The sequence below is a fragment of the Carassius gibelio genome, chromosome B24, assembly GCF_023724105.1.
Source record: "Carassius gibelio isolate Cgi1373 ecotype wild population from Czech Republic chromosome B24, carGib1.2-hapl.c, whole genome shotgun sequence".
Classification (NCBI taxonomy): Eukaryota; Metazoa; Chordata; class Actinopteri; order Cypriniformes; family Cyprinidae; genus Carassius; species Carassius gibelio.
This window is the reverse complement of record NC_068419.1, coordinates 19381918-19397567: the sequence shown is the minus strand read 5'-3', so window position 1 is coordinate 19397567 and position 15650 is coordinate 19381918. Positions and strand designations below refer to the sequence as shown.

General features: G+C 37.1%; 1 protein-coding gene across 2 annotated transcripts in view; it reads left to right on the top strand.

The window, feature by feature from the left end:
* The first annotated feature begins 1855 nt into the window (after positions 1 to 1855).
* Positions 1856 to 15650, top strand: part of adarb2 (adenosine deaminase RNA specific B2 (inactive)) — a 152335-nt gene continuing 138540 nt past the window's right edge. The window contains exon 1 of one of the 2 annotated variants that reach the window (XM_052595758.1): positions 1856 to 2199. In XM_052595758.1, the coding sequence (XP_052451718.1) occupies positions 2127 to 2199 (73 nt within the window). In that variant the 5' untranslated portion in view covers positions 1856 to 2126. The remainder of the gene's footprint in view (positions 2200 to 15650) is intronic. The other variant, XM_052595757.1, reaches the window with a different exon arrangement.

The window sequence follows — 15650 nt, the reverse complement described above, 5'->3', positions numbered from 1 at the left end:
TCCATCTCGGCCTCCTCCGCCACCTGCTCTGCCACCGTTGGTCGGCCCCCTGGAGTTGGTGGCCATTCCTCCTCCATGGCACCTCCCTCCATCGGCTCCACCGCTGGTCAACATTATGGCTGTGGCCTGGGTCCAGCTGGGCTCCTCCTACTCCAAGCCCCTTCTGTCTCCCCCCTGGCTCCTCCCTCCATCTCCTCCCTGGACTCTGTATGCTGGACTATGTATCCTCCTGAGCCTCCTCCTTATCCACACTCCCCCCATTGTCCTACAGTGTGAAGATGCACCTTCCAGTAGGGGGTTTATGTACTCCACGTCTCCTTGTTTCTGATCCCGCACTCCACCCAGCACAGTTTGTGACACAGAAAAACAAACAAGAGTTTCAACTGGGCTTCACCCATTTAAATGTCAAAAATATTCAAGTAACCTCATGATAATTCTCTGACAAACAGGCTGTAGGTTCAGTTTGACGAGTGGTGGGGACACGGCATGGATCTTATAAAGTGATTTATTTTTTTATTTTTTTGAAAAATTTAGCATTACATCACTTGGTTAGCAATGGATCCTCTGCAGTGAATGGGTGCCGTCAGAATGAGAGTCCAAACACCGAACACTAATAATCCACACCACTCCAGTCCATCAGTTAACCTTTTGTGAAGTGAAAAGCTTTATGTCTGAAAGAAATAAAGTCATCATTAAGGTGCTTTAACTTTAAACCATTGTTTCCGGCCAAAATATGAGTTCATGATCTAAAACACATTCTAAACTAGAAAAAGTCCATCCCCTGTTGGGATTCACATCAAAATACTCCAACACAGTTGTTTGGAACTGTTTTGGACTGTTTTTGATTGTAAATGGTTTTTGATCTGTGCATATTTCTCTCCTGATTCAGGCGAGATTACCTTTTCACTGGAGAAAGCAATATTGTGAACAGAGGAGCCATATTTTTTTCACAAGCAACAAAGTAAAACAAAAACAAAACATGTTAATAAAGGATTTGTTTCTTACAAGTATGTTTCTCATTTTACAAGATGTTTACTAATGGACTGGAGTGGGGTGGATGACTTGTGGATTTATTGTAATGTTTTAACCAGCTGTTTGGACTCTCATTCTGACGGCACCCATTCACTGCAGGGGATCCATTGGTTAATAAGTGGTGTAATGTTTCTCCAAATCTGATGAAGAAATAAACTGGCCTGAGTAAATTTTATAATTTTTATAATAAATATTAATATTATTATTTATTATTTTTAGTTATTATTATTATTAAATGCTAATTGACAACAATAGCCTCAGCTATCATGATACATCCAATATAAAAAGGTAGATTTGCATAGTGCCACTGTAAAATAACTTTCATTAAAAAAGGCTATTTACATTATCACATTATTTAATGATTAGCATATTAATCATAAAACTGGAAAAATGGTAACACTGCTGGATAACACGAATCATCTGGATGACACAAACTTGTCTAAATGCTGTAGTTATTTAAAGCAAAAAGGAGAAAGTCTCATATTTCTAAGCTAATAATTTGATTTCTAATTTAAACATTTGTATTTTATTGTCTAATCAGAAACATTTTCACTAATTTTCTTAAACTTTTAAGGCCTCACCTAAACATGTGTACTGTAAATGTGCAACTTTTGCTGTCCCAGCCACATCTCACCTCCTGTCTGTCCTCTCATCGGCGCGCATCAGTGCCATCATCAGTGCCATCGTCACTCATTCAGAGATGAAGGCTGAGTTCGCACGGACCCCTGGGATGGGATGGGATGGAGCAGATGGAGGTGTGCCATCGGTCGTGATGTCAGAGCGCAAGGACTCTCATGATTGGCTCTAATTAGAATCTGCGGCAGCAAATAGACACGCGTCCTGCATGATTGGACTCAAAGTGGCTGTTGCCAAAAAGCGCAGAGAGGCGCAGGAGCTCCAGACGCGGGAGGAGGACCGCTCCAGATACGGTCAGACAGGCGAGCAGCACTTTTAGCTTGTTATCGAGAGCTTATTAGAAGAGTGTGAGGCGGAATAAAACGCAGCTGATATTCCCGGAGCGTTTCGCGTGCGCAACTGCAGCACGACAACTTCAGAAACATCAAGCAGAACAAGTTCTCCTAAATCTGAGCACCATGGCATCGGTCCCCAGCAGCCAAGTCAAGTGCAAGTTCAAGAGGAGGAGGAGAAGGAGGTGCAAGCGAAAAGGTAAAGTTTGTTTGGGTCGTAATTGAACGCTTTTCTTCACAAAGCCGAGGTTGCGCGCACGCTGCCTGGTATACACCGCGTGCAGTGGCGATCATCTCCGCGTAACTGCGCAGTCTGGATGTCTGGACGCGGGTTTGTGTTTGATGCGCGTCGGTGGCGTCGCAGTCGTTCCTCTGTCAAGTTTGTGTAAACATATGACAGCTCGCTTCAGATGCGCACGGATTCACGCTCGCACGGGGAAAGACTCGCTCGCGCCGTTTATTTCTCTCGTGCATCCAGTATTTACGGTACTGATATCTGTCCTTGTGGTAACCTCAAATTTAAGATTTGACCTCATTTACGCCCTTTGATCGTAATGTTATACGACGTTTTCAGCCTCGTGTTACCGTTGCATGCGCATTTATGGGATTTTTCTACTTTTAAATAAACTATGACTAGCCACAGTGAAAACTTAAATTGGGTTTGTTATGAATTCCTTAAGGTGCTATTTCTACCCAATTTGTATCTGGAAGCTTGTATAGACGAATTAAATCATACATGTAGATGCTACAACAAAACATTCTACAGTTTAAACTGTAATTATGTGTAAACGCTCTGTCAAAGTGTTTTATGGCTCGATAACATTTTGTCTAAATTGTGAATGTGAACATTTTTCTTTTTTAGCACATTAAATATTAAACTGCTAGTGTACAAAATATCAGTAAATAAAATGATCTGTGACAAACTCCCAGCTACCAAGCTTTATATTGAAACTATGTGAAGTTCCAGTATATACCATAAACTGTTCTGTGAGATAAACAAAAATGCATTATGCAGTAACAAATGCATTTATTATTAATATGCCAGAGTGAACTTGCCAACATGAGTTTACAGTACAAAATGAAAATCTTTTTCAAAGGTCAGGTTGAGTAGAAATAGCACCTAAGGTAACAACAGCACGTTTTCACTGTTTATTATTATTATTATTATTATTATTATTATTATTATTATTATTATTAACTAGTTAATCTAAATTACCTGCTTTAATTTAAGTAACAAAAAACATGACTGAATTCATCTAAATTAGTTTACTGGTATTTTAATGGTCCGATCATTTAGAAATAGTCCCTCAAGGTATTCGATTGGAGCTCCATTGGCACTATTATTATATTCCTAATAGGTCTAGTATAGTTCTACAAACTAGTATAGAATATATTAAAGTACTCTAAATTAGTTCAGAAAAAAATATTTGCATGTATAACATGGCTCTTTTGTTTAACAGTTTAATATTTTTTTTTAAATAATTATGTTGTCAGCACAGAGATTATTATGATTATGATTATTATTATTATTATTATTATTTAAACTAAAAATAATTTAAATCTATAATTTAAAACTTAGTATTTTTTCGTGTGAAGCAGGAATTTTTAGGGAAATAATTTGCAGCATTTCCATTATCAACTCTGAAATGTCATTATATTGTAATGAGAACAGCGCAGCGTAATGTGATTGAATGACAGCGGGCACGCGTGCTTCTCATCTTACTTTGGTGGCTGCTAATAAATGGAGGTGTGTGATGGTGGGGAGGTTCAGGAACACCTCTGCGTCTGCTGTGGCAGGTTTTGCGCTGCGTCTCACCCCGTCTCTGCTTATGGTGTGACCCGAGAGAGGCTCGGGCCGTGGGCTGGATGGGCTGATAACGTGACATTGATCAGCAATGTTGCTCGCGGTCAGTCTGTCCGTGTGCCTTTTCGCTGGCAAATAGACACGGATTTGCCTGGAGTTTAATGTCTGCATTGCGTGGTTTTGCAAAACTGTTAAACATGTGAACAAACAGTTTTAAATAAATCATTATTTTTTTAATGTAAATATTGAATACAGTGGTTATGCAATATAAGACTGCATATCCATCTCATTGTTCCTGGTTTTGCTTACGAGGACATTGTGATGGAATTACTCTGGTGGCCTGCGGTGTGGAGTCATTTCATGAAGTATCATTAGTGTTGTGCAATACACACACTGATGTCTGTCGACAACTGCGGCCTGACCTATAACCCAGAGTATTAATAACCCAAGCAATCGTAAGAACATAGACAATAGTTGTAGTGTAACATCGAGGCACATATATTTACATAATGGAAACGACAGAATCGGTCACACAACATTAAGCATTGCGTATAAACATTAGGGGAATGCGTGTGAATGCGAGTGTGTTGGAAGGGCTAATTTATCAGCTGAGCTAATGGGAAATGATGGTGCTGGACAGAAGAGTAGAAACTAGGAACGTAGAAAAACATGCTAGAAAGTGTACGTACTGGTCAGATCATTTCGACCGCCAGATTTTCACAATCATCTTTATCTATTTCATCATCATTATAATAAAAGATTTTCATTTCCACTGGGACAATGTACTTTACTCGGGGGAATTCAGACAAAATTAATCACATAAAACCAGATAACGCCAGCAGATTGTTTTAACTTCTCCCATCTAATCTCTCATAATGGAGATGAAAACATAATGCCGTGTCTCGTTCTAACAAATGCTCATTTTTCTGAAAGCCGAAACAATTCGTTTTATTGTCTTCCTGGCAAATGGGCGCCGTTCCGGGATTATATCGACATGGCATTTGACGGTCTAATCCTCAGCAAATGCTTCAGATTATTACAGAGCATCCAGTGCATTAAAACCAATGTGTATTCAAACGCACATAAGAAGATTTTGCTCCTGATGTGTGTGTTTTTTTTTGCGCGCCAGTGTAGTGTAGCGTTAATGTTAGCAGAGGTTACTGAGGTAACACACATACAAACAATAGAGATTAGTCCTCAAAACTGGGACCGTTTCTCTTATTGCGATCAAGTATGTGCTTTTTTAACCTTACATATTTGGTACTCAAATGCTTTTGAACCAGAAAGTGTGTGTTGAGGAATTGTAAAGTTGTTTGCTGATAAGTTCAAGGTAAGCAGGTCAAAAGCAGACCGTATTGGTGCAGTATATGAGAAGTATTAAATAATACAGTGTTGGATGAGTCAATACATTGGTGCAGAAGAACTACATTTAGTTGTGAACTTGTTAAAGGTTAGTGGTTGCTGAAGTGTGTGACTGCCCCGCTGTGGCTCGTAGCAGAGGGTCGTTCTGTTAGCTGGCTCCGGTGCAAATTAATCACGGCCCAGTTATTTACCCCCCGAATCTTTTGGGGAAGAGTGTAGTGAAACCCTATCCACCATTAGAAAGAAAAGTGTTACTTCCAGATAGAGTCATTTTAATGAAATAAAAGGCCACTTAGGTGTACTTTAAGTAAAAAAATGCACTTTTGAAATGTTGTAAATCATTGTTTTAATAATCTTTTATCATGATTTTAAGTGCACTTATTTTTATATTGATATGTGGTTATGAATTAAACTGTAGTGTGTTATTCATTATTACATTTAGAGTTAATATATATATATATATATATATATTTTTAAATGTAGTAATTTGCTAATTCATCAGAAAAAAATAGTTATTCATTTGAGAGTGTGTGTGTGTGAGAGAAATACAACTTTATATATATTTTATATGCTATATACACACCACACATTATATGTTAGTATATCTGTATTGTAAGCGTACTATGAATTGTTTCCATTTTTTTTTTTTTTTTTTGTCAGTATATTCAACGATGCATATTAAGCAGATTTCAAAGGCAATAAAAGTAATTCTGGAATTGTGCTGAAAGTGTGAAGTCCTATTAAAAAATGCTCTTGATTTCAGCTAATTGCTTTTAATATGAATTTAAACTGTAATGCATTTGAATTGTATTGCAACTAATATAAAATTAAAGTATATTTGTTTAAAGTGTATTGGCTTTTATATAAATACTCTTGCAAAAGTCTACTTTTGTTACACATATAATAAGATTTGACTGAGAGCTGAAACCCTGTATTTTGTTTGGTTTATTTAAATGGATGTAACAGCCTTGCGTTGGTATCCTATTGTGTATGAATGTATCTGCTGTTACTTTTTGCTATGTCTAACAGTGTGTCCTGGTGTGTGTGGATGTTGACAGACATGTTGTCAAATCGGTGAAGTAATTGCCACACACATCTCGAGCTCCAGAAGGTCGAGCGGTTGCGGCGATGCGGTCAGAGGCCAGCAGAGACTCAAACAGTTCTCCAATGTGGCACATATTCCCCATAGGCCAGTTTAGAAAGCAGTTAGGCAGCCTTTCTCGCTGTTACTTTGTTAGAATTGTTCATTATCTGTCTTGTTATTACACCTGATTCTACATCGTATTCTTGATTGAAGCAATCGGAGGTGTGTTTAGTTAAACCGCATTGAGCAGTTAATAAGAACCGATTTACACTGCCTTTATTATATCCAAAATAAATATATATGATTGGTTTGAGGATGAAGATTTAGCTCCGGCATAATCCAGACACCCCAAATCGGTTGTACCGGAAAAGGAAACGCTTTTAGCCGTAATCAGATGTAAACACAATTTTTGTCCCGAGCCCGACTTCATTACACTTTCCTCTTTGTGAGCAGTGGTGATAAGGATTTTTTTGGTGAACGCCGGTATAACACTGCTAGCATTTAAGAAGTTAATGAAGGTCGTCACTAGCGTCAACCAGAGACCTGTGTGACGGCAGCGTTTCGATTCACAGACACCTCCCTGATTAAGCATGAAATATTCCGTGGTTTAGGACACGTCGTCCTCCACAGAGCGTTTGGATGGGGAGGGGAGGGAAAAAAAGATATTAACCCTGAACGGTTTCGGCTTCCTCCAGAGGGACCGTCGATAAAATGACCGAAAGAAAGAAATGGCACAACTTTACAAATTAGCATAATTAGTAATTATCTCTTAATAGGCCCTCTTGGCTTTTGAGACTTGCTTCTTGAATTTCTGCTTAAAGTTCAGCGAGTGAGAAATAAAAAAAGTAAAAAATAATGTGTAAATGTCTCAATGCCACACATGAGCTGCTGAGATAACCGTCTAATTGAGGTGAGACCGTCTGTAACGTTCACGGGACAGGAAGAACAATCTGGACCTTTAGTATTTAAAAATCATTCTACAACAGTAGTGGTGGATGCTATGTGGCCAACATTGTGATTTAGGTCATTTTATTCCTAAAATAAAGTTTGATTGAATGAATTTTCATTTTATATTATTTGAAATGAGATTCAACATTTAAATGTGCATTTTTATCCATTCCGGTTGTGATGTTAAATGCATATCACCATATGTGATGAGCGTTGACCCTTAATCGTGCTTATATTTTATATATGTTATTGTTCAGAACATTAGGGTAAGAGTTTTTGTTTCTGAAAAAAAAAAAAGGAAGATTTTTATTCATCAAGGATGCATTCAGTTGATCAAAAGTGATTTGTTATTGCACATTGTCGGTTCTTTTTCTTTTGCACTTTTTATTCATCAAGTGATTTAAAAATAAAATGCATGGGTTTAATATTGTTAATAATGTTTCTTAAACAGAAAATGAGCATAATCGAATGATTTCTGAAAGATCATGTGACACTGAAGACTAAATACTTTACATGTTAAAGTAACTAGTTTATATTGTAGTAGCATTTTACAATGTTACAGTTCTACTCTTATCTTTCAGCAACATAAAACATTGAAGAAAAAAATTGACTCTAAACATTTGCATGGTATCGTCATATTATACATTCAAATAAAATAAAACATAATTAAAAAAAAATTGGGAATTACTTGATTCATTTCATAAGGTGAAAAGAAACTTTCCCTTTTATTTAATAATTTATGCATTAGATGCTTTGTTGGTGTTATTTCATCACTGCTGTATAGCCCAGTGTGTTAATTATACTTTCGTCCATCACATTAAAGTGAAATATAGATATTTTAGGTTCTGCCTGATAATCAAAAGTACATAAACCTGTTTCTGGCATACGCTGCTAGTGGACTCATCTGATCTGCCTGCCCACTTGTGATTGTGCTGCGAGCAGTTATCAGATGATCAGAGTAATAATATTACAGGCTATGAGAGCTGACAGCACAAGCACATCTCCATAAATACCTCCTGCCTGGAAAACGAGCACCGCACTGCTATGTGGGCCACAAATCAATTAACAATGCCCACGAGCGAGAACTACTGACACCGAGACTTCTAATACTGTGAAATCAGTAGCTTTGCAATAATATTATTAAATCTAATGCTAAAAAGTTTTATTGTTGTTATTATTATACGTGCACATAATTTTTTTTTTTTAAATGTCTTATTTTGCTACAGGGCCCAAATTTTACATAGCACATGACGACCTTACACCGTACTAAAATGGTGTATCGTAACAAAAAGTCCTTATTTACTGTTGTTTAAATGGCAAATATTAACACGACACTGTCAAATAGAAAATATGACACATTCTGGTTCCTAAATGTGACTTTTGAATGGCTTAACGTTTTCAATGACCGCACGAAATGCATTGTGTTTTGCATATTCTTGACTCTGTAAACCATATTAATATTAGTTTTTAGCATTCTATGGTTAGTAGCATTTTATTATTTGCAATTAGCCTTGTTTATTCTGTTGAGGTTCGCTATGCTTAAGGCCGGCGACACACTGGATGCGTGGCACAAGCGTCTCAGCTGTTTGGCATGTCCATTTTTAATTCGGCTCCCATGTTAACAGGTTAGAGCTTGCAGACTGCCTGCGTGAGAAAACGCATGCATGCTAGAAATAGAACCGACGGCTATTTTTCACGCAACACGTGCACGTGTTGGAAGCATTTCCAGGCAAAATACATGTCTTTTTGTACACAAATACATATTAATTCATGACATTTTGATATTTAAAAGTCTATAGGTTGACATAAATTCCGAAATAAATGTAATTTTAAAAATAAATAAATAATTATCGATTTTCAAATATTGCACCTGTCAAACATACAGTAGTCTATTTTGCCGTCAATACTGTTGACAGTGTCCTTTATCAGTAGGCGCAGGTGTAGGTGTGTAAAAAAAAAAGTTGATATTGTTGTCATGAAGTCAAGAGCCTGGTCTGTCGGCGGCCTCCCTCTATTGTCACCTACAGCAGCGCGCCAGCGCCGCGTCAGGAACGCTTCTGGTGTGTAAAGACACAGAAAACAGGAAGCAGCCGCCACGCTCCTGAGACGCCACGCAGCCAGTGTGTCACCGGCCTAACAGGCCTGTGACTGGTTTTTGGGTTGTGACACGGGTTTCAGTCTATATGCTTTTAATATGTTGAAATCATTTGACAGATTTAGAGGATGATGATTCCAGTATAAAAATAAATCTGAATGTCATTGAATATGTTCTAAATAAAGATGAATGTGGATTTAGATTGTCAGCTAGATGTTGTTTTATTCCTCGTGACCTTCACGAGAGAGCAGTAATCCATGAATCTCAGTAACAACGTTCCCCATAAAATGCTTATTTAGCACTTAACCACACCGACCACATCCCTGCTTGTGCATAAGCCTGTCCTGGTTGTGGTATTATTTAGATATGATTATTAAGACAGGTGTGAGTGAATGCGATATGAGATATTTGCTTTGTCTTTGTTGGCAACGGTGAGATTATATGACGCATCATTCCACACGATGCCATCTTTAAATAACGTTTCCATTCCTCATAGCCTTCAGTAAAGCTGCCCTCATCCATCGATTTCAACATCCTTTAGGGGCCATGAGCAGAGACTAGGCTTATCTTGCAAATCCTTGCCGTGCATTAGCTTTTTCGAATCTAATTCTTCTAGCGTTTTTTTTTTTTTTTTTTTTTTTTGGTTTCGCGATTTATTTATTTTTTTCACTCTCATTCCTTTCGTTATTGTGTGTTAGGCCTGTTTGTTTCTGGGCAGGTCTGATTTGAACAGCTTTTGGGGACGCTGGCCGATGTATTTGTATTCAAACACTGTATGTTCGAATTGCTCCTCTATTTCGTGTGATAGCCCAGAGTGTATTTGGTTTTCACACAGAGTGAGCTCTGACACTCTCTCGGGGTGAGATTTGCTCTCTCGTTGTTTGCGCACTGGCTGCCAGGAGTCAGAAAGGATGGGGTTTATGTACTAGAGAGCAACACTTTCTCTCTTATGTGCTTTCTGTGGTTGAACTACCTGGTCTCCTCCAAAGCCGTGTCTGGTCAGCTGATGGAGGTTGAAGGATACGCCAGACCCCGGGCGATGTGTGATATCAGGCTTATAGGACACAGAGGATGTGTTGCCATAGCAAGAGATTGCATGTGCGCTGGCGTGTTCATGTATTGCAGGTTTTTTGGTTTCTCTAATATCTGAGCATACAAAAAAAACTATACAATCGCTTGTAGTAACTTAGGTGAAGCAGAAAAAGTGACAAACACTGTAAAAAAAAGACTGTGAATTTAACTGTAAAACACTGTAAAAATGCTACATTAAAAATCTGTTAAATGGTTTATGGTAAATTCCCCTACTATATACACTGAAAAACTGCATTGGACATCACATGTCATTTTACAGAAGTATATCATTTTTGTAAGGGGAAAAGGCTGTGTAATTTACAGTGGAAAAAAACGTAAATTGCATCGCATTTCAAATTTAACATGTTTTGGTTGAAATAACCATGTTTTCTTGGTTTATTCTGAGCAATTTTGTATATTAGGGTTGTGTGTCAGATCTAATGTTGTTAAATGAATGTTTATTGCATTACCTCAGTATCATGTGTGTTACATCAATGTGTTTAGTGTCTGTGTGAATGACTCTGTGCACCTTTTATGAATGTTGTTATTCAAAAGCTGATTGTGATGGGCTTTGGTTCATCATGTGGCTTTCTCATCACCATCTGCATTTGCTGGTTATCAGTGTATTACAAAGGTACAAACAGATTTCAATAGGTTGGTATATCAACATTATAACAGTTTAGTGTTGTCATGGTACCAACATTTCAGTATTTGGTACGAATACCAGTGAAAATCCACGGTTCTCTGTACCAATTTCGGTACCAAAGCAAAAATGCTAATTAAAAAAAAATGTGGTTATACATTAATTTAATCCAAACTGTGTACTGGGCTTTTGAATTTTAAAGCCAAGAATAACAGCTTTTTTTAAAACAGTTCGTTTAAAAACAGATTATACATATACACATACTTTTTTTTTTTTTTTTATTACAGTGAACGATACCTTCTGTAGGAAAAAAAAGAAAACTAAATTTCTCAATTATCACCTCCAGGTAAAAGAGAAATGTTTTTTTTTTTTTTTTTTTTTACCTCACTTTCTGTGATGACACTTGTCTCTTGTGTTTATTATGATAATTAAAACTATCAGGTTTTAGCAATTAAATTATAAATTCATACAAGGGAAAATGTGTCTGATTCTGTGTGAATAAAAAAGACGATGGGTCTCATTTACTAACCAAATTTGTTGGAGTATGAACATTTATATATGTGTGTGTATTATATCATTCTATGGCATGGGAAATTACAAGTTATTCTGTGCATATAATGCAATTAATAGTGAATGAGACCCATTACTTGTTTTTTCTTTTATAATCTTTCTAAAGGACATTTCCTACTTATATTTTAAAGTAATCTTAATATTTTTTTTTTTTAATTTTATGTTTTCGTGCACAATTTCACCCTTGTGTGCACACACTCATACAACAAAAGTCATATCATCTCTGACCGCGTTTCAAGAAAATTCAGTGGCTGTTCTATCATTAAAAAGACTCTTAGCAAAGCCAAAATAAGTGTTCTTTCAAGTGCTGGCGAAATGAATACCTCATAACACTTATTTGTGTATGAGAGCGAGAGAGAGGGAGAGGAAAGCAGTGATAATGTTTGCAGTTGTTTCTATATATAAGGCTGATAATCGTACTCTCTGCCCACAGCTGAAAGAGGGTCATTGTGCTATTCTCGCTAATGTGATGGAGGTTCATTTTAATTTGAATGGACCGTCAAAACAAGAAGAGTCTTGAATGTGTCGCCCACATGCACACACACATCAGTGCATGGTGATACACACACACATGCATACAGTCTCTGTTCTGAAACCCAGTGCCACTATATATACTGTCTGCTTACACAGCATCTTAAACTTATAAATCTTATGTGAATGTTTTGGATCTTTTGACGTACAGTAGACCTCGGTTTTCCTACACAGCATTTGATGTCAACCGAGTTTGGCTTTAGCATATTGCTAAGCTAAAAACTAAGTAAGTAGAATAGACATTCAAAATGCATATAATTGTAGCATTCACATTAGATGTGTTTATACAGGAGTGCAAAAAAAAAAAAAGGGACCTCCAACTATAAAATATCTTCAGAACTTTACATTTGAAACGAAAACCACTAATAGGTGATGGTAAATCACGGTTTTAATTGTTAATTATAGTAATTGATTCAATCATTCAAATGATTCATTCAAAATGAAGCAAGTGAACTGCTGATTCCAGAATCCTCCTTTTGCTATTTCTGCCCTAGTAAGATATGCTAAAAATGGTAAGAGTAATATACTAGTATGCTTTTTTTACTTTAGCAGCTGTCTTTATGATGGTTTATCGTAATCATTTACATTGACTCAAAAATGCTAAAATAATTCAGGAACTAAACACCATTGTGTTAATAAGAGATGAAGTGATTGTCAAAACAGAACAGAACAGTCCATACTGACAATATTGTGTCCTTATAGCACCCCAAATGTACTTAACTTAATGTGAACTTGACCATAACAGTTTTGGTTATATAACGTATAAGGTAGCTATAAAATAGTGATCTAAAAATGAACGTCTTGCTCAAGTCTGTGCTGGTAGACAAATATATTATTTCAAAACTGGACTCTTTGACCTGAAAGCGAACAGATGGCCACCCTAGATCACCCAGTCATTAAAAAATTAATGACCTATACTGAATTTTAAAAATACCTTAAAAAAAAAAAAAACATGTATAGTCACTAGAATTTAAGTTATGCAGTCTCTCTAAAATGAAATATTTTAAAACCCCTTTTCCAGTAGTTCATGATTACTGGATAAGTCATGGACCATTCATTAATCAAGTTCATTAATCAAAAGGTTTCACATTTTCATTTACTTCAAGCTTACGTTGATCTTGAATTAATCTGATGGTAGGAAATCCCTGTTTACAGAAATTATGTACGGATCAGATGCATAATCATAATAAATGAAAATGTTAATTTGACAATGTTGAAGCCATTGCAAGCTTGTTGCAATGCATGCTGGTATGGCTTTCATCCAAGATACATGCGTTGCTGCCTTAAATTTTGAACCTTAAAGCAGTGGTTCTTCTTAAAAACAGTACTTTTGTTTCTTTAAAACTCAAACACCAAAAAGTACCAACATTAGTGTAGTGTACAAAAGTAATCAGGCACAAGCCTATGATGCCTTCAAATGCAGTCTGCTTTAACTGGATTACTTGGTTTTGGAACAGATCCATGGAGTTTCTCGTACTCATACACGCGCTATGAGATGCACTCTTTCTCTATAAAACACACACGCTCCTGCAAAATCGAGACAGGGCAGTGTGATGAACTCTCTGCAGTGGAAGCTATTATCTTGTTGTCACCTGTTCCTGCAATTCTTCCTGCCTGCCACTCTCAGTTTGAGTTTAAAAACTATTGGAAGGCCGAGAGAGAGAAAGCGCAAGAGAGACTGCTGTGTGGAGCACTTTGTACAGCAAGGTAGCACTTAACTTTCTGCTCTGTAATATGTACTTAACTGAGTAAATTTTGAGTGTAAGTCAAGAATGGAATCAAGAGCCTGTTCTGAGCAGTAGTGTGTGTGTGTGTGTTAGCAACAGGGTGGTTGTAAATTGTGGGTCGTCTAGTTATGGGCAGTAGTAAATCAAATGATGGCCAGCAGTGATTAAATTACTCCTCTCTCATGATTCTTTATTGAATTTGAGGTGTTGGTATGTTGCCCACACTGGATTTGAGAAGCGGGTCGCATGTAATACATGGCTTGCCATTGAGAGTGTATAGACCAAGCAGCCGCAAAGCACAAAAGGACCCTGACGGGGCCGTCCACCCGTCGGCCTACATCCTTATACCTATCTGGGCTTAGCTAAGCATGAATGGCCACGGAGTATCAGAGGGTGAGCGAGACAGCGAGATAAATGGGAGATGGGGCTTGCTGCCAGATGGAGCTTATAATGTCACTAATCTGTGTCTGCTTGTTTGTGCGAGTGTCTTGGAGAAGAACTTCTGACAGGAACACAATTCACTCCCGTGGCTGGATCACACTGATAGGAATTCAAGCTTCATATAGCTGCTCCTTATCAAGAGCCCAAATCTGGACAATTAGCGGCTACATAAATATTAGTTTTCCGCTTTTTGCTTGCTTAGCAGTTTCGCTTATTTTACACAGGTTGAACTTTATGGCATGTTTTTAAAATGAGGACAGTCATTATTTGGTTAGTTTGCAAATGGCAGAGCTGTAGCATAGCAGTTAGCATACAAATCCAGACATGTATCCATCTTATTTTGCAATGTGCAAGCTATGTTCTGTAAATGTGAGACTCAGGATTTATTAGCCAATGTTGGTAAATATCGAGAAGAATATCAAAGTGCAGTAAATAGAAAAACTATTTTCACTACAAACCAGTGTGTTTGATTATGAAAAATTCATTGAAGATTTGATAACAAATACTAGATTCAGGCAGAAGAATGGACTGTTTATGTTTAACTAAAATCACTGGAAGGAAATTACATGGAAGCCTCACACATTCAGGTTACAAATGGCTGCACACACTCTAGAATTAAAGAGGTAGATATTTGGTGCATCGAAACCATTTCTTCCATTGTCCTCGTCATTTCCTGTCGTCTTTCTCAAGATGACCAAACCAGGCTAAGTACCAAGCAAGAAGCTATAAAAATTATTCTGAAATAAATAAAAAAAAATAAAAAAAAATATGCTCTGATTTGGGTTTAATTTTGAACTAAAGATGCTTTGTTATTTGTAATTATTTTGATTTGCTAGGACGCAGTGTTTTCTTTGCTTTTCATTTACAGACTTATCAATAAAAATATAATGATTAAATTTTAAACTTAATGATTTAAATGCTGATTAATTAATGAGATTAATTGCACTTAAATGCATCTATCGATATTTGTTTAAATAGAAAATCCCTTAAATGAAGATCATTTAAAGATAAAGCAGATGGCTGGACTGACTGCAGACTTATGGAGTTGTATTAATGTTTGAATTGTTCAGATACTAGGAGATTTATGCACAGGAAAGGGGACATGAAAAATTGTGTTGGGTTACAAAAAATTGCAACCGTCTTGCAAAAATGTCACAATTTTGTGGAAGTAACACAACTGACTGAATAACATCAGAAACGATAAAACTGTGATATGTCTAGGAAACTGATAGTGCTGTGTTTCAGAGAGGTGGGCAGAGCGAAGGTGTTCGGTTGATCCCCTACAGAAGATGGATTCTGCTCTGGTGTGTAGGTCATGATCTATTACACACGCAGGGCTAATCGCTCTCACTATAATTCCACGCTCTTGCTTCT